The 26,747-nt window shown below is 38.7% G+C and overlaps 1 protein-coding gene across 1 annotated transcript in view; it reads right to left on the reverse strand.

Moving 5' to 3' along the window:
• Positions 1-26,747, reverse strand: part of LOC131067424 (uncharacterized) — a 138,974-nt gene that overhangs the window by 22,577 nt on the left and 89,650 nt on the right. Inside the window, exon 3 of the mRNA XM_058002423.2 lies at positions 24,354-24,417. Coding sequence (XP_057858406.1) covers positions 24,354-24,417 — 64 coding nt within the window. The remainder of the gene's footprint in view (positions 1-24,353; positions 24,418-26,747) is intronic.

Here is a 26,747-nt window from a genome sequence, read left to right on the forward strand (position 1 = left end):
GTCAGGTTATCTTCTTTGATATCTTGGTTTGTTGATTACTAATGTGATGATGAGTTTGCATATTTCATTGGATTAGGATCTACAAGCTATGCAGTTAGGTGTGTTGGCCACCCATTTGGTTGTAGTGGAATAACTCGAATGTGGATTGTCTATATCCACGAGATTGTTTCAGTGTTGTTGCAAAATTTGTTAGTTGGCCTTGTCTGTAGTCAACTGTACATTGGTGCATTGCATTGAGATAGGAGGATGGACATACAAATACTTGATTATAGATTTGAGTTGATATGTTGATGGCATGAAGTTCTATCTATGATTGTATACCCTAGTTTGAGGTATGGTTAGCTTGGATGAATTGCAATTTACTTTGGTTGTTATTCCAACAGGCATGAGTAGCTACTCAAAGCCTTTGTTATCATTTGAATTTGATGCTTGTATTCATGTAAAAATCTACAGATTTTAGTTAACAGTTGATATGATTCACCTTGGCATGTTCCTTTTTCTTCCATAGGTGACATGTTAAAGGATATGAGGATTGTTTTACTCGATGGTGGTTATCATGGTTGTTTTTGCAGGTATCTTGTTAGAACATGAAAGCATGCTGAAGACTCGGATGATGTTTACCCTCTTGGGCAAATAACTTAAAGCATACAGATAAAACACGAGATGCAGAATAATAATGCCATAGACATCAGATAAAATATAAGAGATGTTATTCCATTCATAATCGTGTGTCACAAGTTACATTCGGGAGTATAAAGATACCGAGGGGGTGCGAGCGCCAACTGTTGCACCGCAACTCCTACCTCTCAGTTGCCAACTAACCAAGACAATTACAACTTAATTAACTAGTTTTATTTTCATGTACAATATTGCCGCCAACAGATGGTACATGATTAGCTAAGGAATGCTTTTCTCTTGTTTGTGATTCCTATGGTTGTATTTGCAATGTATGATGTCAAGTGCGAGAATGCTTGGATTAAGGTGTCATCTACCATGTAAATCCTATATCATATTACATGATTCCAACATCCTTGAAAAGTGTCTTTAGGCACTTAGGGTGTACTAGAAAATTAATTTATAATTATCTGTTCTCACTATTATTTGTAAATTGTAATACATTTATAAGGGGCAATGGGTTCCCTTAGCAGGCAGTAATGGTCACTTCTGGACATGAATATTTAATAGTTTTCCCTACATGTGGATGCCTAGAATGGGATGGCTGAGATTCTCCAAGTGGACATTTGGAAAGAGCCAACATGTGCCTTTTGGTATACCATCATTTTTTGCTTTTAATGTAATGTTTAATTTCCAAATTTGGGTGCCCAAGTTGGAGTCAAAGTATTAGAGCCAAAACTAGTGTCCTTTCACATTTCAAGGAGGCAATCCAAGGGGTTGGAATGTTTGGAATGACGAGTCATCTTTGGACACTTTGTTTGGTGCTTTAGAGCTCTTGGCATGTCTATATAAACGACTCCTTGGATGTAGAATTTATGAGGAATAGTTGAATGTAGGGTTACTCTACATAAACAAAGACAGGTTAAGGCACAAAGAGATTGTTCACATGTACACAAATGTTGTCATGTTGGAGGCAAAGAGGAGAATGAAAGTGAATGTATTGCAATCTCTTCTGTTTGAAGATAATGCATACTTGGCCTCTCTTTTTGGTGGAGTTTTTTTCACACAAGGTTTCCCCACGTAAATCCTGTGTTATGTGATACTCTTGTGTTGCTGATTTGTGCCTCTTTGTTGCTACCCTATGATCATATTATCCATTATTTATTGTTGTTATAAGTTCACATAAAGTAGTGTTGATAAAAATGATATGTTGGCTGATTTTTAGCATCATAAAAAATATGTATCTAATCATGGTGATTTTATATTAAGGCAAACTTAAAATTCAAATTTTCATGTTGTAGTAGTCCAAGTCTTGTATCTCATCCATTGAAGTCATAGATTGATTATTTGAATAGATATAGAAAATTGGAATTTCCCAAAATTTGGTATCAGAGCCTATATATTTATCAACAAGGCTTGGGTTTTTCAGTTAGAGAAATTATGTTGTTGTTGGCATCAAACCTGTCCGTACTTGATGATGAAGGAAAGTTATTAGCAAATACTTGCTACTAGAGATAAGTGTAATATCCCCTTCCTAACCTATTCAATAGGGTGGATCATTAGCCTATTCAGTTGGGTTCCCATAGGCTAATGAGTTAGGGTTAGGGAACTTTGGAGGCAGTTGACCCAGCAAGATAGCAGTACCAAATGTTTATTTGGACTCCAACAGTTATGATGAGTATAACACCCTTTTTTGGAGTTATTTCGAATGAGCTTTCCCATACATACTATTTTTAGTAAGTCTGTTTTAGGCACCAACTGAGCTAGTTGTCAGTATTTCTATTTTTAGACATGTCAGTGGAAGCAGTGGATATCATTGGCTCGATATTTGGTGTACTTTGGTGATTCTATTTTAAATAACAATAAGTTAATATTTTATAAAGAAAAATAAAGACTATTTGGGCACCAAGATTAAAGTGCAATGTAAATATTTAATAAAGGGATTCTTTTGGAGACTTAAATGCACTTAAAGAAATCTTCGATTTTATTTTAATATTTTAAAAAGGTTATTTGGGAGAGGCCGACTCCTTCTGGGAAAATATAAAAGAGAAGGTTGGAGCTCATTTCTCTTATGTTGGATTCGATATTTGATATTATTCTTGTTTTTGGAGGAGACTACTCTTCTCAAGGTTTGTAAGGATGAAATCCCTTACAAGAAACATTCTCTACGTTGTTGAAAGATACAATCAGAAGAATGTCTTTGTGATTTCACAAAGAGATCACGTCTGGGTTTTTAATGGTGTTTCGATATCTTCTTCTTCTTCTTCAGTTCTCAGAGCTTATTCGTGTTAGATGATTAAGAAGATTTTCAGAGCTTATTGCATATCTTTGGGTCTGATTTTTTATGACCATACCTTCTAAGGCTGGCTGTACCATTCAAGGAGGTTGAAGCTGTTTTAATAACTTCTTGGGTAGCGTTTGGAATGTTCCCATCTATTTCTATCCACCACACAGCCCTATTTCTATCCACAGTGCCAATTTACATATTTTGTGAACAGCTCAGGCTATTAATTCATTGCTGAATTTTGTGGGTATGTTGGAAATAGACATGTAATGCTATTTTATGAAATGGGTTGCTCTTACTTTGGATTAATATTGTATATTCAAATCAAAATTAAATCTGGAATTTTCAGCTTGGTTATTTTCTGTATATTGTCATTTTTTCTGAGTTGTTAGTTTGCTGCAAGTATTTATTTTATCTGCAAATCAAAAACGAAAAAAACAAGGCAAACAGGTCAGCATACTACAATAAGCAATTGTGGAATCAAATATGAACTATGTTCTTGGTGCAGTGGAAGGATTGCCTTGGGAGGATGCTTGAGAGCAATCAGGGAGGGAGGAGTTGTAATCTTCCCTTTTTACTATCGGTAAATATCAGTTCAGTTTGAGTTATAGTTTGAAACTTCATGTGAATGAGGACCAGCGTAGTAGTACAAATCTATTAAGTTTGTTGTTTCTATCTATTATATTGTTAATAATGCAAGTAGGCTGTTCTAGTGGCCTCTAGCCTTCCAGTTAACTGCCTTAATTTGAGGGACCAATTTGTCAGTTAACTACCCAGTTACTGCCAACATTTGAAAATTGTCCCGACTCTGATTGAGATTCACTCTGAAAGGAGAGCTTAGGCTATACAATGTGCTGGGAAGGGGATAAAATAGGCATTTGAAATCTGACAAGACAAAAATCATTTCTTTTCCTGGGCTAGATGTCATCTTTCAGCAGTTGTGACTTGAAGACAAAAACCTTAACAGCAGACTGGCATTCAGACTGACATTTAGAATACCCGTAAGGTCTCTTTGTGCTGCATGTGGCCATGTTTGGTAAGTTGTTTTAGTTTGATAAACTTCAATTTGTACTGTTTGAAGAAAAATAAAAAGATACAAAAATATGTGTTTATTAGAGTAGTTCCAGGTTTGTCTTTTGTTTGCAATTGTTTTCTTCTGGGATATCTTGTGTATGTCATTAGCAGAGGTCATTGCACATCCCAAGTTCAAGTCCAAATCCAAAATCAGCACCCACTGAATCTGTGTTTGACTTGAAGTCTGGTAACTATGGAACTTGGAAATCCTTAACTGAATTGATGACTTAGACGTTTACTAATAGCCATTCATTATGCAAGTCTATCAAATCTTACATATTCTTTGCTATAAGAGCTGATACGGCCCAACTATATTCCCTTTGAGACTCCTGACAATTCATTCAGTTTACTTTGGTCTCCAATAGAAAACAACTTCCAGTAATACTAAAATTGCGAAGGATCTTGATCTGAAGTGGCAGATACATTTATTAGAGCATATTCCAATAGACTGTTAGTTTTCATGATCAGATTATCCACAATAAACAGAAAACTAAAGTTGCACAGTAAAGCATACAAATAGAGGATCACACAACACAAGACTACCCTGGGAAAACCTCCCTCTTGGAGGAAAAACCCAGCAACAAATCAGATCTAGATCCTTTTATTAATTGTAGAATACAATGGCAATAAAGATTAGATTACTTATCTGATATAACTGTCAACCTAGGGCAGAATTAGAGTTACAGTCGTAACCCAGCTAGGGCACAATGTAACAGCAAAAGATAGCAGACTTATCTCTTTCTTATATCAGAATATCTGTAATGTCCCCTTTTTAGCGCAACATGATATGGGGTGTCGTTAGCCTATTCTGACACGGTCCCGAAGGCTAACAAGGACATTGGTGGGATCCTGAGGTGTTTTGGCCTAGGTGTTTTCAATTTCAGGCCAATCGGTGCTGCTCTGACAGGGTTTCTAGACACTTACTGTTTATAGTAAGTTAGTCTCCAAGCAGTGACTTGAAATTTTTAGTGTTTCCCTAGTTGGCATAATTATCAGTAAAAAAATATTTGAAGGCGACAATGATTTAAAGGGATTATCAACAATGTTTTAATATTTAACGATAAAGTGTTAAGTTAAATTAAATATTTAACTTTATCGTTATATTATAAGGTTGGGAATATAAAGTAATGTTTAAAATATTAAAAGTTCCCTTTAATGTGTGCATTGTGGGAAATAATATTTTATTCTAAAATGTATTATCCCACATTTAGAAAATGAAGTGTTTGCATCCAGGAAGAAGATATAAATTGAGGTTGAGAGCTCTCTTTTGGGGTATGCTTGGATGAGATTAATGTTATGCTGTTGGATTTCGTAGAGATCTGATTATTGGGCTTGGAGGATGGAATCCCTCTTTGCTAGCATTCTCTTCACTGTTGAAAGACACTGTCAGGAGGATTAATGGTGTTTTCATTCAGGAAACACATTGGGCTTCATCTGGTGCTCTCGCATGAAGTTTTTACAGGGGTTTGAAAGTGCATATTTGAAGATAGTGATTTTGCTACAGTTCCGCGTGAATAGTGTTTTTGCTACAGTATCGTGTGAATAGTGTTTTGCTACAGTACCACGTGAATAGTGTTTTTGCTACAGTGCTACGTGAATAGTAAAAATGCTACAGTGCCATGAATAGTGCTGCTATAGTGCATGAACAATGTTGGTATGAAATTTATTTGTTTTTCCTGCTGATTAGAAGTTTGGAAGGCTACCATTACATCTGCAGACCACTACAACATTCAATTCCAGGTTTTTTCTATCATATTTTCATAACTAAGCATTGTAATTGTTGAATACAAACCTGAATAATTGTCGCAGCCCATAAGGCAGTTGAATGTGCACAATTATATTGCAAATCAGTATTTAACAACAAATAAGAAGTTTCGGGTTTTGCATATATTGTTGTATGTTTGTCAAGTGTTTGATAAAATGCCATGTTGATTATTAAGCAATTTAATTGATATCACATAGTAGTTTGCAAGTCTCTTTCAAAATGAAAATAGGGGTGGTCATTACAGTGGTATCAGAGCTATAAGTCCTGCCATCCTGTGGAGGTCTTATAGAGACTTTGGAACAGCCAGATAGAGAGAAAAGTGTTTGACAAAATATCAAAACACTAAAATCATAAATTACTGAATTAAAAAACATGCTAAGCATGTATGTTTAAGCATGCAACAAGGGCCTTATAACTTCCGCCATACCAAAGCAAGACAAAACAGAAATTTGAACTCACAGAGCGAGCAGTCTAGTTCATCCGTGCAGGTGGACATAGAATCCAGTCATACAGACATAGAGGAGATATTCTTTGATCAGGACAGCAGTATGGGTGATCGAGATGATAGGAATACCGATCCAAATCAGGAGGAGGTAATGTTCAGACAGTTACTGGATACGTTAGAGCAAGGGCAGCATATGCAGCAGGAGCAGAATAGGCGAATGGACATGATGTTGCAGCTTATGGCTAGACAGATGGGCGTCAATATTAATCCAGGTGATGCCAACAATGGAAACAATAACAATGGGGGAAACGATAACAATAGGGGCAATAATAATAATGGAGGCCGAGGCAACAACAATGGCCCTGAGAATAACATTAATGGTAATAATGGACATGGCAACAATGGGAATGAGGCGGATAACTTTAGACACATTGCACGCCCAGCTCGAACAGCGAGCTCGAGACCTCTTCTACCCACCTTCCCACCTAGGGATCCGGTTCAACCAGTGAACGAACCGTAGATTACTGAGTTACAGGGTCAGTTCAGGAGGGACTGGGTGGCCAGTGGACCCGAGTTTCAGGCAGATATTTCCCTCAGAGATTATATGGACTTGAGGATGAGACATATGCCTAGAGCAGGAGGGAGGAATCAGAATTTTGAGCTGAGAAAGAAAGTTGGAAAACTTTCCTTGCCTTATTATGATGCTTCAGGGAAGATGACCGCACGAAATTGGGTGCAGAAGGTAGATACATACTTGCAGCTAAATCCTATGCCTGAGGAGGAGGCTATCAAGTATGCGGCTATGCATTTGGACGGCGTTGCGCATGAATGGTGGCATCATGGCATGGTGACTCTGGGGCATAATCAGATTACATCCTATGAGGAATTCACAGAAAGATTGATTGAGAGATTTGACACTAGGGATCCCGAGTTACATTTCAAGGAGCTAGCACAGTTAAAACAGTCAGGTTCTGTGGATGCTAACATTGCCGAGTTTCAGCGTTTGTCTGTACTTGTTACTGATATCTCTCCTAGGAGATTGGTGGTGTTATTTTGTGATGGGCTTGCTGATCCATTACGTGGTTGGGTGAAGGGAAATGATCCACTCACCTTAGCAGAAGCAACTAAAAAGGCACGAGATTTAGCCCCTTCGGTATACAAAGGAAAATACCATTCAACAGATTCTTCCTACCGCAAGGACAAAGACAAAAAACCATTTCAGAAAGAGTATAACAAACCCAAAGAAGGATCAAAAGGACTAGATAGTGAAACCTTGAATGAACTTCAAAAGAAGAAACTGTGCTTCCAGTGTAGAGAGCCTTGGGACTTATCTCATAAATGCCCTCTCAAGGCTAAGGCAAATCAAATGGAGTATTTTTCAGCAGAGGAGTCAGAGTCAGAGGGGGAGGATCAGCACTCCGATTCAGATGAGGGTAACACGATAGAGGAGAGCAACATTCCTAAGGATGATAGATCGTTGGCACGCTTGATAGGGGCCCAAAAGGCAATCACATTTAAGGTCAGGGGTACTATCCAGGGGCAAAAAGTGATATCTCTCATTGACACTGGGGCTACACATAACTTTATAGATACACAGTTGGTAGCCAGGAGAGGCTTACAGACAGAGAAGCATGATGGTTTTAGAGTCATGGTGGCTAATGGCCAAAAGCTATTATGTACTCAGAAGGTTTCAAATCTTCACATTAGATTTGGAGATGGCTATGAGTTGGAGGATGATTTCTATGTTGTGGACATGGGAGATTATGACGTCATCCTCGGTATGACATGAATGGCATCGCTGGTTGAGTTCACTTTCAACCTAGCGAAGTTGGAAGTGAGGTTTCAACATGAGGGTAGGACTGTTGTACTCGGGGGACTTTCAGATGGGAGTTGCAAGGTAGTCTCCTTGAGGAGAATGGAGAGACTTTTTCGGCATAATGACATAGAGTGGGCAACAGAGTGCTTAGTTAGGTCATCTTCACCGGAGCCTCGGGTGAAGAGTCATCCACCAGATATACAGGAGATTCTTGACAGACATGCCAAGGTATTCAGTGATATTCCTCATGGGGTTCCTCCTGACAGGGGTGTAGAGCATGTTATTGAGCTCGAGGAGGGAACCAAACCAGTGATGATCACTCCCTATCGTCATCCTAAGAAACATAAAGATGAGATAGAGAAGGCAATTAAGGAGTTGTTGGAAATGGGGCACATCAGGCCTAGCAAAAGCCCCTTTGCTTCAGCTGTAGTTCTGGTAAAGAAGAAGGATGGGACAATGCGCATGTGCATCGATTATAGGGCATTGAATAAGAAAACAATAAAAAACAGATATCCCATTCCTCGGATTGATGAGTTGATTGATGAATTGCATGGAGCATGCTTTTCCACCAAAATAGACCTACGGTCTGGATACCATCAAATCAGGATGAGGGCAGAGGACATTGAGAAAACTGCTTTCCGACATTATGGTCACTTTGAGTTTCTGGTTATGCCATTTGGGCTAACCAATGCACCTGCTACTTTTTAGAGTTGTATGAATCGGGCATTCCGGGGACAGTTGAGAAGATTCGTCTTGATTTTCTTTGATGACATCTTGATCTTCAGTAGCACTTGGGAAGAGCATCTGCAGCATCTTGAGGAGGTGTTGTTCATTCTGGAGAGGGAGTCATTGTATGCCAAGGAATCGAAATGCGAGTTTGGCATGACCGAGCTTCTCTACCTTGGGCATATCATTAGTACAGATAGTGTTCGGGTTGATCCCGAAAAGATTAGAGCTATAGTAGATTGGCCTACTCCCACGAACCTCACACTGCTTAAGGGGTTCTTTGGTTTATGCGGTTTTTACAGGAGGTTTGTTAAGGGGTTTTCACAGACTGCAGCACCTTTGACAAACCTCACTAAAAAGGGAGCCTTCGTATGGACAGAAGCAGCACAGTGATGTTTTGACCACTTCAAACAAGTGATGTCATCTTGTCCGGTTTTAGCTCTACCAGATTTCACGAAGCCATTTGAACTTCAGTGTGATGCTTCGGGTGATGGGATAGGGGCAGTATTGATGCAGGAGAAACATCCCATTGCATTCGAGAGTAGGAAGCTTCGAGGTGTTGAGAGGAGCTATTCTATCTATGACAGGGAGATGTTGGCCATAATGCATGCATTGGCCAAATTCCGATCATACTTAGTAGGTGGACGGTTTGTGATCAAAACTGATCACAATAGCATAAAATACTTCATGAGCCAGCGTGATCTTAATGACAGGCAGCAAAAATGGATCAATAAATTGCAGGCTTATGATTTTGACATAGAGTTTGTCAAAGGGAAGAAGAATGTGGTGGCCGATGCTTTATCCAGGAGACCGCATGTTTGCGCTCTAGTTGAGGTTTCAGGGGATTGGAGAGATCGGATTATAGCAGAGTATGCAGGGGATACTTGGGCTTCTGGGATAGTTACAGGTACCATACAGGATGATAGGTATATGGTGTTGGATGGGTTGATCAGATTTCAGGATAGGATTTATTTGATTCCTACATCACTGTTCAAGGGGGAAATTTTAAGGGCGTTCCATGATGCGCCTACAGCTGGACATCCTGGGATCTTCAAAACTTACAGGCAGATCCGTGAAAGGTTTACTTGGAGGGGACTTAAGGATGATGTGCAGAGATATGTGAAGGAGTGTGCAGTATGTCAGCAGAATAAGGGAGAGCACACTTTCCCTGCAGGGTTGCTTCAGCCTTTGCCCATTCCAGATAGGAAGTGGGAAAGCATATCCATGGACTTCATCACCGGACTACCTAGAGTGCAAGGGCGAGATTGTATATATGTTGTGGTAGACCGCTTGACAAAGTTTGCCCATTTCTTCACTATACCATCTACTTACACAGCAGTGCAGGTGGCAGACCTCTTTTACAAGGAGATATTCAGATTGCATGGGTTGCCCAGGTTTATAGTGAGTGATCGGGATAGAAAATTTTTGAGTGCTTTTTGGCAGGAGCTCTTTCGGTTGTGTGGTACGGAGCTCACACCCAGCACTAGTTATCATCCACAGACAGATGGTCAGACAGAGATTGTGAATAAGTGGGTTGAGGGTTATCTGCGAAATTATGTGACTGCACAACAGAGGGCCTAGGTGAGATGGTTACACATGGGGGAATATTGTTACAACACGACATATCATATGTCTATCAGGATGACACCCTTCATGGCACTTTATGGCTACAAGGTGTCGAGCTTTGTTGACATAGTCTTGGGGGATAGCAAAGTACCCAAAGCCCGAGACTCATTGCAGGATAGTCAGGACATCCTGAGGGCGCTCAAGGAGAATATACAGCAGGCACAGAATCAGCAAAAGTTGTATGCTGATCAAAACAGGGTGGAGCGCAGTTTTGAGGTTGGTGACATGGTGTATTTGAGGTTACAGCCATATAGACAGTCATCGCTCAAGAAGAGCGGAGCAGAGAAGTTGAGACCCCGGTTTTATGGCCCCTATAGAGTCATTCGCAGGGTAGGTGAGGTTGCCTACGAGATAGAGCTTCCAGAGGGTAGCCGTTTGCACAATGTGTTCCATGTATCGAGGCTTAAGAAAGCCATTGGTCAGGGTGTGGTGCCTTCAATAGATTTACCTCCATTAGACGAGGAAGGGAGACTAGTGTTGATCCCTGCAGCTATTCTAGATGTCAGGGCAAGGACACTCAGGAACAGAATCGTTAAGGAATACTTGGTGAAATGGAGAGACCTGCCAGATGAGGATGCTACATGGGAGAATGAGCAGGTATTGCAACATTCAGGACCGAATTTGCTTGAGGACAAGCAATTTCAAGGGGGGCAGACTGTAATGTCCCCTTTTTAGCGCAACATGATATGGGGTGTCGTTAGCCTATTCTGACACGGTCCCGAAGGCTAACAAGGACATTGGTGGGATCCTGAGGTGTTTTGGCCTAGGTGTTTTCAGTTTCAGGCCAATCGGTGTTGCTCTGACAGGGTTTCTAGACACTTACTGTTTATAGTAAGTTAGTCTCCAAGCAGTGACTTGAAATTTTTAGTGTTTCCTTGGTTGGCATAATTATCAATAAAAAAATATTTGAAGGCGACAATGATTTAAAGGGATTATCAACAATGTTTTAATATTTAACGATAAAGTGTTAAGTTAAATTAAATATTTAACTTTATCGTTATATTATAAGGTTGGGAATATAAAGTAATGTTTAAAATATTAAAAGTTCCCTTTAATGTGTGCATTGTGGGAAATAATATTTTATTCTAAAATGTATTATCCCACATTTAGGAAATGAAGTGTTTGCATCTAGGAAGAAGATATAAATTGAGGTTGAGAGCTCTCTTTTGGGGTATGCTTGGATGAGATTAATGTTATGCTGTTGGATTTCGTAGAGATCTGATTATTGGGCTTGGAGGATGGAATCCCTCTTTGCTAGCATTCTCTTCGCTGTTGAAAGACACAGTCAGGAGGATTAATGGTGTTTTCATTCAGGAAACACATTGGGCTTCATTTGGTGCTCTCGCATGAAGTTTTTACAGGGGTTTGAAAGTGCAGATTTGAAAATAGTGATTTTGCTACAGTACCGCGTGAATAGTGTTTTGCTACAGTACTGCGTGAATAGTGTTTTGCTACAGTACCGCATGAATAGTGTTTTTGCTACAGTGCCACGTGAATAGTAAAAATGCTACAGTGCCATGAATAATGCTGCTATAGTGCATGAACAATGTTGGTATGAAGTTTATTTGTTTTTCCTGCTGATTAGAAGTTTGGAAGGCTACCATTACATTTGCAGACCACTACAACATTCAATTCCAGGTTTTTTCTATCATATTTTCATAACTAAGCATTGTAATTGTTGAATACAAACCTGAATAATTGTCGCAGCCCATAAGGCAGTTGAATGTGCACATTTATATTGCAAATCAGTATTTAACAACAAATAAGAAGTTTCGGGTTTTGCATATATTGTTGTATGTTTGTCAAGTGTTTGATAAAATGCCATGTTGATTATTAAGCAATTTAATTGATATCACATAGTAGTTTGCAAGTCTCTTTCAAAATGAAAATAGGGGTGGTCATTACAATATCATCAGCATACAGCTTCCAGCTCTTCATAGTTCTTCACTGAAGATTGCAGACCTAATGATGTTTGTAGACCTTCAAGAGGAACTCGCTATCCTCTTCAATGTATTCACTGTCCAAGATTGCATGTATGGCAAATGCTGATGGCAGAAGTAATTCGCTGATTCCTTGATCAGAATTCGCATTGACCTTTTATTGCAGAGCACAGGGTCTTCACATTGATTGTCTAATATTCGGATTGCTTGATTGCATACTCGACTAGTGATATGCTTGTGCATATATACAAGAGGTGAGCCCTATCTTGGGTCAGCCCAATCCATCCTTGGGGCCAACACTATATTATTAGTTCCACACGCCACCATAAGCATGGGACCTAAACAATATAGTCTCCATGTTACAAGAGCCCACGCTACATAGAGATGTGCTAAAATAAGATACAGGACCACACGTTTGGAGAAGGAATGCGTCCTTTTAACAATACAATCATTTGGGCCCAGCCCATCATAAATGATCAATACATAAGACTATACGCCACAAAATGTGTGTGCTGGAGATAGGTCCACACGTTGGACCTAGAGATGCGCCCCTTTACATGTTAGGTCCAGCCCTTAATGGTTTTACACATTACATATAAATACAATAGATAGGGCCCTGCCCTATAAGGATTCGGATGATGCCTTAAGGCAATCCGAATCCTATTTATTTTCCTAACCTGGTTACAAAATCAACATAGACCTGCTTCCAAGTGAATAGGAAGTGATCAGACTACTTTCAAGCCCTTTCTTGCATATAGCATTGTAAGTTACATAGATTCAAAGACCGAAAATCTATTGAATGCTTCAAGAAAGATTACTAGACTTATCCAATTGTCTGGACCTTCCATTGAATATCTTAAGAAGGATTACTGGATTTATCCCAATGTGAACTTATCCCAATGTCTTGACCTTCAAAATTAAGTTTTTCCCAGCAACCTTCCTTACTGTAATCCTCGGTGCATCTGGTTTCATTGCTTTTTATTTTGATATAGACACATGTTTTGTTCTTTACTAATATACAAGTACTTTTAAATAATCTTCAGTTAATTGAGAAGCTGAAGATAATGATGATTGTTGCATAGAGAAGATAGAGCACAATAAAAAGGAAAATTGCTAGCACTTGATCTGCAATGGTTTCCATGGAAAAGGAAGATGAAACAATCTAAGTTATGTTTTTTCATTAGAAATTTGATGTCTACTTTGTACCTTATAGTTGAATGAGGGAATCACTACTGATAGGAAAAATTGCATTACCATTTAGTATTTTTTGATGTGAAATGGATTGCATGGAAAAGGCAGATGAAACAGAAGAGAATCCATTGGTGACAGAGGGAGAAGAGTTGTTCCAGATGGTAGTTCAACACAAACAACTTTAAGATATACACCTACCCCAACCAAGACATCCTTGTTTTCCCTTGCTCCCTTGGAAAAATATGATGAAAAAGAAGTGCATCCATTGGGGTTGGAGGGAGAAGTGTTGTTCCAGGTGGCAGTTAACACAGAGGCCTCTGAGGCACATACCTGCCCTGACCCAGACATACTTGCTCCCTTGTGGGGTTCAAGGGGTGGCATCCCTGACCTCTCATCCCCCCTCCACTTCAAACATTGAAGAGACAGTTGTTGAAACAATTTTTTTTAAGAGAGATGTTTATGTGTTTGGATAGGCTAAGTTACTAGATTCATCTGAACCTGGGGCCAAACCGATACCTAACAGGTCCAGGTACTGATCCAAGCTTTGGTTCCCACATTATATATACTAGATTCATATGGGAAAATCCTAAACATTTAAAAAGTGTTTTAAAAACAAAACCTTTTTTCCAGTGCATTCAAGCTCTGTAAATTTTCTTTTCATAGAAGTTTGAGTTTCTGAATCCTCGTTGTTATTTTCTGTGAAATGCCAAATGAAATTGAGAGGAAAAGAAGGAAGATAGAATTGGTGTAGCGATCAGGTCTGCTTAATTCTTCATCTTTGTGCCACTCAAAACAACCACTGATATTGTACAGAATAATTAGCTCTGCTCTTGATCTCAACCTTTTTATTGCCCTCTTACTATATTTCATTCAGGCCGGATCACTTTTAGAGTCCTTTATATTAATATTAAAAAGGTCCAACAGAATCTTTATTATTATTATGACTTTGTATATATTTTCAATATTATATTATGTATAGCATAGCAATGATTCAAACCCTGAACCTATACCCAACCCAATAACAAAACTCACAACTTAGGATTCTGGTGCCCATAAATCATAGAAAATAAAGTGAAAATGAAACAAAGGTCTGAAACTGACTAACTCCATCATTGTCATTGGTTGTAGTCGCCAGCCATGACAATTATTCTTGAGCAAAGAATCTTGTATTAACTTTGGCCCCAGTTAGAACACCAATCAGAACCATAAAAGCAGCAAAGCCATGCTGTTTATTTAACCAAAAGAAAATATCTCCTTCCATTATCTGACCAATGAACTGAAGGAAAAGCAACATCAAATCATCCTATAAGGCTGTTTCGAAGGCAGGAATGTAGTCAGACACGCAGGAGCTACCATAGCACATTCTAAGCATTATGAATCGCATTGTAATTGTTCCAAAGTTAACAGCTATCTCTGTATCTCTGACATATTTTGGCAGGAATAAATGTCGTCCATATTCTTCTCCATGGAGCTTGATACACCAACAGGATCTCTTCGTGTTAAATATTTATGATTTCATATGGACAAATGTTTGCTTGTATTTATGTTTAATGAATTTTAATATTTTATGGCTGTTTTCCTGCACACATGAACACAAAAATCCTGGTTTTTTTGTCCAATATAATTTCTAGATATTTAACTACACACAAAATGTCAAGAAAAGTGGAATGAAAAAAGTACTCTGGTTTCTTGTTTAAAACAAATATTTGGTAAGTTGTGCTTATTCATAGAATAGGCATTTAGGGTTTACAATCACCTCCAACAACAATCATGATCAGTAACTTGCTTATACAAATGAATCAATCTCCTAACAACTCCATTGCTTTGACAAAAAGAAAAAGTCAAAATAGCTTAAGAACTTTTGTAATAAATCTATAAATGAATATATAATCAAGCATCAATGTCTAACAATTATGTTCAGGTACAGTCCAAGGGATTGAGCTTAATTGGTTAAGACACTGAGTTCTCATTGTGGAGATCCAAGTTCTGTTGACGTGTATTTTGTACACAATCATACACAGAATAAAATACCCAAGGGTACCTTATCCTCTCTTGAATAAAGCCTCTGATTGCTGAAGATGTCGCAAAAAAGGATCAATCAGGGTGACTCCAATGTTCTTTTATGTAGGGTCTCTACGTGTGGATAAGCACCAGTGGTCGTTGTGAATGCTGTTTCATCAAGGGGCCTTACGTTCTCCGATTTGCAGGAACAGAAATTTCCTAAAACTAACAAGTTCTCAAAAAGATCAAAAGGTAGAGTTTACAAGGGATAAAATCTAATCTAATCCTATGAATGACTCAATGTAGGCTAGACTTGGCAAGATTCTACCAATTTCAATATTGCCATGAAATAACAACCCAACTGAAATTGATGCGATCTTCTAAGGTAACAAATGATTTTTCAATTCATCAAGGATCATGGACACTACCACAAAGGCACCTATCCAAAGCTCAATGACGATTGAAGGTTTAAGTAATTCAAGTATCTCCAGTTGACCACGCAAGGCGTTCCCACAATCAGTAAGAAGCTAGTGGTTTGGAACGTGAATCTCACCAAAATCAAGCCCAACACTTAGTCCTTCAAACTTAAATACTACTTCGACTGAGAATGATTCAAAAAAACGAACAACCATGAAGATAGCCACAAGAATTGCAATAAAACACCATAACTTCAATATTTTATTGATCTCAAAGCCAAAATAGACAACAATTGTTTGAAATCCTTTCTTCAAACTCAATCTTGCTACAAAATAACTTTCTTCTCTCCAAAAGCTCTAATCTTCTAACTATTTCTTACTTTCTCTCTAATCTCTAATTTTCTAATTATTTCTTACTTTCTCTCTAATCACTAATTTTCTAATGACAAAATGAAAATGAGTGAGGGTATATATAGCATCCTCAATTACAATGAACGGCCCAGATCAAAAGAAGATCAATGGCTGAGATTTTGACACCTAAACCCTAATTAGGGTTTTATTACAAAAGTTCCCTTTTTATTGCACAACATTAAATGCATAGCCAAATATTTAATTTGGCACAAAAATCTAGGAAACATAGACCAATGACAATTAAGGTGCCATGTCATTTATAACAACCTCTCTTCTAGAACCTTATTCCCTTTCCAATGTTCCTTTTTAGCATATGTAATGAATCTGGACACGATTCCCTCGATCTCAGCAATAGGAATCTCAGGAAGATTCCTCATTCGTTCCTCCAAGTGAATAATCTGATCAAAGGCCTTGAGAAGAGCTGCGTCCCATTCAGGTTCGAGTTCCTTAATTTTCTCAATCAGGAGCATAGTAGCAAACATTTGATCTCTTTGCTCATCTGTAATCACATTCTCATCTTTGCAAAAGATGACTTTGACCCTTTCTTCTAATTCTTGGAGATCCACATCTGTCTCAACTTTGATCCTTCTGCCAAGAATAGTGCATAAAACCCCAAATACCTTGTCCTGGATTGGATGGATGACCTCCTCCACTTGATTGCATTTGGCGCTGGTGTCCTCGAAAAGAACTTCCTTCATCTGGAGTAAAGTAGACCACTGGAGTAAATTTTGAGCTCCTCCATCCATTATCTTTTCTTGTGCTAAGGTCTTCCTCGATGTTTGCCTGATTACTTGAAGGACAGGAATGATAACATCTTTAGTATGAGCAAAGGCGGCTACTGTTATCATTAGGTTGTGGATGATCTCAAGGACCTGGATAGCCCGATGAATGGTCTGCATCATTCTTGTTGCAAACTCAATGGCAACTGTATGGGATTTGTCAATCCAAGAGCTCATAAGCTGGACCAAGCTCTTAACTTTCTCTGCTTCACCAACTGATTCAAGGGGAAGTGCTTGCATGGGAGATACTGCTGGATCCTGACGTCCCAAGGGCTGACTGAGGTGGCTAAAGTAGCTTCTCCAAGCACCGACCTCTCTCTCAAGTTTTCTACTCTTTTCCATTTCCTCCTTAAGTTTATCTTTAAGTGCCTCAAATGAATTAGTTGCCTCATCCAGTGCCTGCTCGGTGGTGGGTGGACCAAGCTCAATGGTTTCTACATCATATTCTTCTGCAAGGATTTCACCCTCGTACTTGTCCACTGCCGGTGTAGCTATCTGCAACTTCCTGGATCCAGTCTCATCTCTGATCATCTTGGACATTTTGGTGGCCTTCTTCTTTTTTGTTACTCTCTGAGAATCTCCAACAAGGCTATCTAAATCAATCACATTATCTTCATCTTCGATCATAATTACCCTTGTTAATCTCTCCTTCAACCAATCTGGAATGGCGGACCTTGTCTCTCTAACTTGTATTTCTTTAGGTAGTGACTCTTCTTTCCAGAGAGGAGACGTCGCTTCATCGTCATTCTGGTCTTCATGTAGCTCATTGACCTGGGGAGATTGACTTGATGAACGCTGAGATGCCTGTCCTTCTTCATGTTTATCATTCTGAACCATTTACTCCATAGACTCCTCAACTTCAAGTGTCCTCTTCTCTTGTCGAGAAGATGTGCCGGATGAGCGATCTCGATTGGCCTCTTGCTTCTTCTTGGAAGATTCTCTTTTCTCAGGTCTTTCCTTCCTCTTCGCACCTCTATGATGGGGATTGCCTTCACTTACGCTTCTGGAGTGAATATTGCCTTCGCTTGTGCTTCTAGGATGAGGATGGCCCTCACTTACGCTTGCTCCCTCTGCCGACCTTTCCTCCAAGGTAAAAGTCATCGATATATTCTGCTCTCTCAACTTTTGATGTTGCACATCAACCCATCTGCGAGTACAAGACAAAACTGGAGCCATCAAAGTTTTCAAGTCCACAACCTCAGGTTCATTCCAATCTATCTTTACTGCCTTGTCCTCTCTATCATAAGAGGATTGGAGGTGCCTGCCACTGTCCTGAGCTTGATCAGCCACTCTGTAAAACTTTGCATTTCCTGATGAAATCCAAAGGCAATCTGGAATGCATCTTTCTTTTCACTTCTAAATCATCTGAGAGATTCATCCAAAAGTCTTCTACCTGACATTCATGCTTGTATTTTCTACCAACTGTCTCTTCTATATGCCCATAAGGATCAAAATTCTCTCTCAATGAAAAGAATGAAAATGAATATAAGGCCAACTCCCTTTCTGCATCATCTAAAGCTGGAACATTAGGACATACCTCAACTGAATTTCCTAGTATGATAGGTACAGGAATCCCATTCCCATGCCTGTGTCTGAATGCCTTCGCATAAGCTGCCAGTTGCCTAGTCACCTCAAGTAGTACTATCCTGTCTGTCGGATATCTTGGCAACATATATGGAGGTGAAGGACACCCATGAACTCTAATATATGTAAACTTCTGGAATTGGATAAACCAAGCACCATACCTCTTTACAAGTTCTTGTGCCTCCTGAGATAGCCGGTTATGAATCCCGCCTTGCAGTGTCCTGGTGATGTTCATTGTGAAGGTATCATTGACTAACTTGTAATTACTCCCAGGTGGATGATGCAAATGAACATAAGAGTCACAAACTCTGACTTCTCCAGGTCCTCTTCCAATTGCTCCTCTGTGAGGTAGTCCTGCATATTCAAAACTCCTGATCAAGGCATATAGGATGTATGAGCTCATGTGAAACGACTTGGTAGCCTTCAATCTTCTCAACTGTACGTCCAAGCAATGGCTAATAATTCTAGCCCAATGAATTGTTCCTTTTCCTTGAACTATCACTTGGATGAAGAAGAACATCCACTTCTCAAAATAGAAGGCTTGAGGAGCGCCTGTAACTCGATTGAGTAAGGTTATCAAATCTCTGTACTCCTCCTGGAAGTCGATCCTATGTGGTGTGTTGGGAATCTTGCTCAGGTGAGGACGACTTTTGAGTAGCCAATTCTTGTTGATGATGCTCAAGCAAGTGTCTGGATCATCTTCGTACATGGATCTAGCTCCTTCCAAGCTTTTGTAAATCATATCTTTATGTTCTGGTAGATGAAGAGCTTCACTGATAGCCTCATCTGAAAGATAAGCCAAAGTGTTTCCTTCCTTGGACACGATCGATCTTGACTGTGGGTCATAATGGCGGGCACATTCGATCATCAGCTCATGGCACTGGACTGCTAGAGGGAAGCCGGCCGCTTTGATGATGCCACTCTCAATTATTCTCCTTGCGACAGGTGATGGCTTTCCAATGTAAGGGACCTCTCGAAACTTCTTCACACTGAAGTTTCCCAAGTTGGTATCTCCAATGTTGCTCCATTTTGACACGATCTTGGTCTCCATTTCTTCATTCCTTTGATCTTCCTTCATGAGGGCTGGACGACTGGTGGATGCTCCTACCTTTGGGGTCGCCATCTCGACACCTACACAACATTTCATAATGAGCAATATACCTTGGAACGTAAAAATATAGATTAAGATTAAGCTTTGAATTTAGGAAACTTCATGATAAATCTTTGAATTATCATTTCCTAAATATGACGATTATGCAATTGGAAATTCAAATTTTCAAAATTTCAAAATTAGGCTAGGAAGATCTTGCCATACCTTTCTTGGAGAATTAGCTCTAAAAAAGATGCAAAAATAAGGAATTTGCTAGGCAAAATGAAGATCGAAATCTTCTAGCAAAGGTGCCTCCTTCATCAACTTCACCACCTTGTGGGTCTTCAACGTCTTGAGGAACAATTCGCTCCACCTCCAACAAAATTCGCACTCCTCCTTGGATCAAAACTCGCACTTCTCCTTGGATGAGATTTCGCTCCTCCCCTTGGATCAAGATTTGCACCTCTCCTTGGATCAAGATTTCGCTCCTTCTATTGCTTCTCCAAATCGCACTTAAACAATGATTGAATGATGGATCAAAATGTTTCACAATACCCTTCTTATATAGGCGCTCACCATTATACTCTCCCATAGGCCGACTTGGTGGAAATGAAGCAAATAATAAACAAAATTAAATAGAAAGGAGGCCGACCTTTATAAAATATTTAAAATAAAACCTCAAGCGCACCCCTTTCATTTAATAATTTAATTAATTAATTAAATGCCTTTGCAATTAAATTTCGATTTTTAAAAGGCTAAATTAATTATTAAATACCATGCGCACTTATTAAATGTCAATTTAATTTCAAAATGTTTCAAGGTTTTATCGAACTTGGCATTTAATGCAATTTAAATGATATTGGCGCCCAAGCATGGTAAAACGATAGATATTAACAAGATCGCTCTAGTCCCTTGGAGAGGGACAGGAGCGCCCCTTCATTTTGGCCTTGTATCTCTCGCTTCTCACGTTCAAAGTCTTATCCTGGACGTTTGAAATAGCATTTTGCTTGGGAACCCTAAGCTTAATTCATTCCTTTTGTGGAAGGAGTGTGCCTTAAAATACTTTCGCCCTGGTCCCTTGGAGAGGGACAGGAGCGATCCCACACTTAGCCTTGGTTCGTGTCTTTTCCAACCGCCAATTCATGTTGCAAGGCAATAGATGATCTTCCTCCACCCATTCCATACATGCTTAACTTGCCCTTTGTAAGGCAAACTTGATATTCTAGAGATTTTCGCCCTGGTCCCTTGGTGAGGGACAGGAGCGATCTTTACTTTTTTGCCCTTGGTCTTTATCTTCCAAGTCGCCAAATCGAGTTGTGAGGCGGGCAACGATCTTTATTGTTTGCTTTGTGCATGTCCAATTCACCTTTTCAAGACTAACTGAGCTATCCAAGGATTTTCACCCTGGTCCTCCAGTGAAGGACAGGAGCGATCCTTAGTCCATGGCGCAAATCCTTAATCATATTGATATCAAATTGTCTTCAAGGCGTAAAATGCCATTGCTTACTCCATCTTGAATGTTTGAAACGAAAGCGGCATCTTAAAATTAGGTACTCTTGAATATTCCGCTCTGGTCCCTTGGAGAGGGACGGGAGCGCTTTGGCCATTTCCATCAAGTTCTCGTGGTTTTTGCAACTTTGTTCCTCTTCGAAGCGTTCCTAATATCATCTCCATCATGCGCCTTGGTTTGGATCCGACCAAACTTGGAAGGGAAATCTAGACAATCTATATTTCGCCCTGGTCCCTTGGAGAGGGACAGGAGCGTTTTTTTACAATTATAAGCTCAATCATCTTTTGCTAACTTTCAAAGCTATCTTCAATGGATTCATTATGCTTTCCCTCACTCATCTCCAACATGAAATTTGTTTTAACTTTGAGGGAAATTTGCCTTATGAGGAAATCGCTCTGGTCCCTAGGAGAGGGACAGGAGCGCCTTGGCCATTATGGGCTTACTTTGCGTTTTGCAACCTTCAAAATTATCTTCAATGGGTTGATTGTGCCTTCTTTCCTTCATCTCAAGCTTGAAATTCGCTTTACCTTGGCCCAAAACTTGTCTTGAGGGAAAATCGCTCTGGTCCCTGGGAGAGGGACAGGAGCTACCTTTGATATTCGCTTTGGTCCCTTGGTCAAGGACAGGTGCGCCTTAGCCAATTTGGGTTGATTTTCAACTTCGTAGACGGCTCAAGTTATATTCAATGAACAAAGCCTTCTTCTCCTGACCTCCTTAAATCGCAAAATCACTTAACTCTTGTGAGGACAATGCAATTTAGGAATTCAAGCTCCGATCCTTCAGTGAGGGACAGGAGCGATTTTGTCATTTTAGCATATTTCCTTGTTAGTTGGTCGCTCAAATTATATTCAATGGATAAAACGTGCCCTCCTTGACCTCTTCCAATCAAAAAAAATGTCTTGGCCCTGCAAGGACAGTGCAACTTTGAAAAACAAGCTTCGGTCCTTCAGTGAGGGACAGGAGCGATTTTGGTCCTTAGGGTCAAATCTTCACAATTTTCATCTCAATTCTCTTTTGCTGGGAAAGATATCATCATTTTGCAAGCTATGACCAAGACTCAAAATCCAAAAAAATGTCCAAGGAGATGTGTTTGAGGAAAATCGCTCTGGTCCCTGGGAGAGGGACAGGAGCGAACTTGCCTTGGATCTTCAAAATTCATCATTTTTGAGTCTTCAAAGTCTTCAAAATCTTCAATTCACACTCGATTGTCTCTCCTGGCGATCCTGCATAAAACAGATTAAGCAAGTCAATAACCAGTTTGCACTAAATATCAATTTCGCCCTGGTCCTTGGGTGAGGGACAGGAGCGATTTCACCTCTATAGGCCAGAATATCCACATTTTTGGTCTTCAATCACTTGACAAGGCAAAATTAGGCCATTTCCAAGGCCAGGGGCAAGTCAGTAAACTTTCCAAAATTTGGTCAAAATTCACTCGGACAAAATTGCATAATTCAATCATTGAAATGCTAACACTTAATCATAACTTGAATGTGCCTTCAAAATCTTAACTGGACCCATCCTGAGACAAACTTGTCCTCCTGGTAGGCTCATCCTATTTCAAAATTGCAATCAATGCGAGGGTGCTTAAAAAAACTTTCAAAATTGGACTGGACTCTGGCTTGAAAATATCAAAAGGCCACTCCTAAAGCTTAACCCTAATCCAGACGACTCACTCATTTAATTCAAAACCCTAAAGCAGAGAGAAGAACAGGCAAAACAAAAGCAAAAAAGAGGGGGTCCCCATTTTAATGGGGCGATGTGTGAAATGGTCACAACATCGCCTAGCAACTCCATTGCTTTGACAAAAAGAAAAAGTCAAAATAGCTTAAGAACTTTTGTAATAAATCTATAAATGAATATATAATCAAGCATCAATGTCTAACAATTATGTTCAGGTACAGTCCAAGGGATTGAGCTTAATTGGTTAAAACACTGAGTTCTCATTGTGGAGATCCAAGTTCAAAACCCAAAGGAACATCTAATATGAAATTCTAAGTTGGCTTCTAGTGTGGAGATGGTTTCTAAAATAAGTAGATTTCTAAGTTTTGACTCTTGGTCTTCCATAGGTCATTTCTAGTGTGGTTGCTCAAAAAGAGTTGATATTAGTTCCATTTGGTATTGTAAATGTTATTCAAATTTATGTTCAAATCTAAGTTGTAGGAGTTTAGATATTCTTTTACTGTTTCATTGACTGTTGCTTCTTATATTGCAGGTTGCTGTAGACGACATTAATTAATTTCGATGATAGCTACAGCATTCCACACGGCATATACTTATATGTGATGCCCACCGATCAAGGCATGGTTGCTGTAGACGACATTAATTAATTTCGATGATAGCTACAGCATTCCACACGGCATATACTTCTATGTGATGCCCACCGATCAAGGCATGCCTTGACCGGACATGTCTCTTGACATGCCCAATCAAGACATGTCTTGATCGGTTCACAAGCATCATTTCATTAAAGCGCTTTACCAATAACTATCGGGTCAAGTCAAATGCTATTTAATATTAACAACCGATAAAAAATTGGTATGATGCGAGATTAATATGATAACTATTTATAGTTATCATAAATCTGATCTGTTCTATTACAACCACAGCATATGAAATATGGTCATAGCACGATCAATTACATTTGATAATGATGTCCAAGTGTCGAACTGTGCAATCCGATGTTTGGATTGTGAAATGCATATTAAGATGATTATAACAAGTTTATTCATTCAATCATGAAGTCTACCATTAGCTTGTAGTTACATCGATAAGGTAGATGATTGAATGAGAGATAAATGAAGTCTCTCATTCAATCATTTATCTTACCGAAGCTACTTAGTTTCAACAGGTATGCTCACAAGAGCTTGTATTGGTCTAATATCGATGCTTGTATGAGCAGAATATTTGTAAACGATTAGCAATAAAAAAAAATTATGTTCACGTACAGTTCAAAAAAGTGTTGATGTTCATTATTTCCACCATAAATTCACATTAACACTACAACCCGGTTCAAATGAAGCAATAAGACTCAATATCAACCCATTAATTTGAGTGTAGCCCCCAGCACAAACAACCCCTACCTTACCACCATGCTTGTTTAGCTCAGAAATGTCAGCAAAATAGCCTCTGTTTAGCTCATCCCCACTGCACTACAATAGGTCCAAACACCCAAAATCAATACTAAAAATTCTGAAAAAAAAAATTTAAGATCAAAAGAATTAGCCTTCATGACTCCATATCTCAAAACTTCGACATTACTATGCTATCCCAAAAAATAAGAAAGATTTCACCAGAAATAGAACTTCGTGACATCCTATATATGCTCATTATGAATAATTTCATTTACTTGCCAAGATGGAGAATGTGCGTGAAAAAAGAAATAGATATTCTCAAAACTAGTGTCATGTTTGATGCATAACCCATTCTAAATTAGAAGCCTGATTTGCTTTGATTATAGACAACTTACACAAACTGTTGTATGTGAACATACTTAATGTCATAATGTATAATATAATACTAGAATTGCTGCCATAATTCATACATAACAACATCGGAACAAAACAAATTGCCACAAATTTGAAACTTTCAAAATCATAACAACCTTCCAAATGATATGCATAGTCTCCATGAAAAGCACTTTCTAATGTCTTATGAAGTCAATGATGTCTACAATTATGTATCAACGTTTTAATGTGTCAATAATAAATACACCAACATTCAGATAAATAATAAATAGACATGAACAACAGTAAGATCATGGACCATAGCTGAAATCATAAGGCACAATCTTCATTCTGAATTAAGCTCACTGTAGCCAATAAACACTTGCTATAGATGATTACTGATCATTTTTCCTACCATTCTTAACTTTTTACCATTGTTCTGCTCTCACAATAGACAATGGTACAATCAATTTATGGGGAGAACTCAACGCAATGATCAGTTATTAAGGGAGACCCATGCTTCATACTGTTAATGTATTAATCATTGTTAATGTATGTAAAATCTGTAATATCTCATTAATTATTGTCATTGGTTGAAGGAGCCTCCACAGGCCCAAATGGACAGATAACAACTAGACTCCATACATATAGGAAGTTAAAAAAATTGAATCTTATACCATGTGTTTGAAGGTTTAATCAGCTCTTGTTGTGATTGATATATGACAAAAGGGATAAAATCATGTATTAGATGTTGCTGCATCTAAACGGAACCTTAGGTAATATGTAACATGACTGTCTGCGTGATATTATATTATTATCCATTATGGAAAGGACCAAATGAGAGCTTTGAAACAGTGATGTAGCTTTCTGTGGAGGTTTTTGTCTTCCAAATGTAATGATACACTTCCATTTGCTTGGTGCTTTGGTATACATTCATGATGCAGCCGTAGTTTAAATTTTAAATACTCCGTGAGTAACTAGCCAATTTGCAGTTACTTGCAAGTGAAAAGGGCCCAGCAAGTCACTCACCACTGAGTTCAGGTGAGTACTAGCCGAATAACTCACCTGAAACTCAATAGTTCAGGCAAGTCTGCAAAAAAAACTTGCCTGCCAGTAGAAAATACAGGCAACAGGCAGCAAACTCAAAAAAAACTCATTTTTATCATGTTCTCATTTATGCTATTGTGCCTTAAGACTATTTGCCAATATTGCATTGATTTATCAAAGGTTAGTTAAAAAGAGATAAAATTATGAAAAAAAACATCCACTATGAGGTCCCTATGGTTTTGAAAGTCTTATTTTAATATTGGTGGTAGGCTCAGCACCCACACCTCATAAAGGTTGTTACTCCTCAACTTCACTAGGGGCTGCCACCCATAGACTCCACTCTAGTTTTAATAAATTACAATTATTTTGTGCATTCTTTTCCCTCTATTTGTCTTGAAATAGTAAAAACAATATTTTTCCCTGTTTTTATGAATATTTCAGTGCTTTTATATTTCCCATTTTTTTCCAAGTAATTGAATTCCATTTATTATTTTGATTTGTCAAGGTCGATCCTGATTCCAACTAATGATAGTATGATCAAAATAGACTCAAGTGTTCTCTTTATTCATTCTTTATGCTTCTCATGCATTATTTAAGTTTAATTTACAAATTTATCTAGTTTTTACCAAGTCTATGTAATGTCCCCTTCCTAATTTGCCCTCGAATTTGCCCTCAAATCCCAATTGCAATAAATTAGGGTTAGGGCTACATCTTACCAAATAATTATCTCATTACTAATGTGATTTTGGATTTGATTCCTGCAATCACAACATGAACAAAATATGCAAATATACATATATATAGGGTTAGGCAATATTGCAGTCATCATACATGAATAAATCAAGTCTGATTATGCGAATCTCAGTCATAGAAAATATGGAGTAAGGAGGCAGGGTAGGATGCCCTAAAATAGCTGTTCTCTCCCTTCATGCAATCCTCCTCCACACATTCATGGCTGAAGATCCTTATGTTCATTAACAGTCC

This window comes from Cryptomeria japonica, chromosome 9 (assembly GCF_030272615.1).
Source record: "Cryptomeria japonica chromosome 9, Sugi_1.0, whole genome shotgun sequence".
Lineage (NCBI taxonomy): Eukaryota > Viridiplantae > Streptophyta > Pinopsida > Cupressales > Cupressaceae > Cryptomeria > Cryptomeria japonica.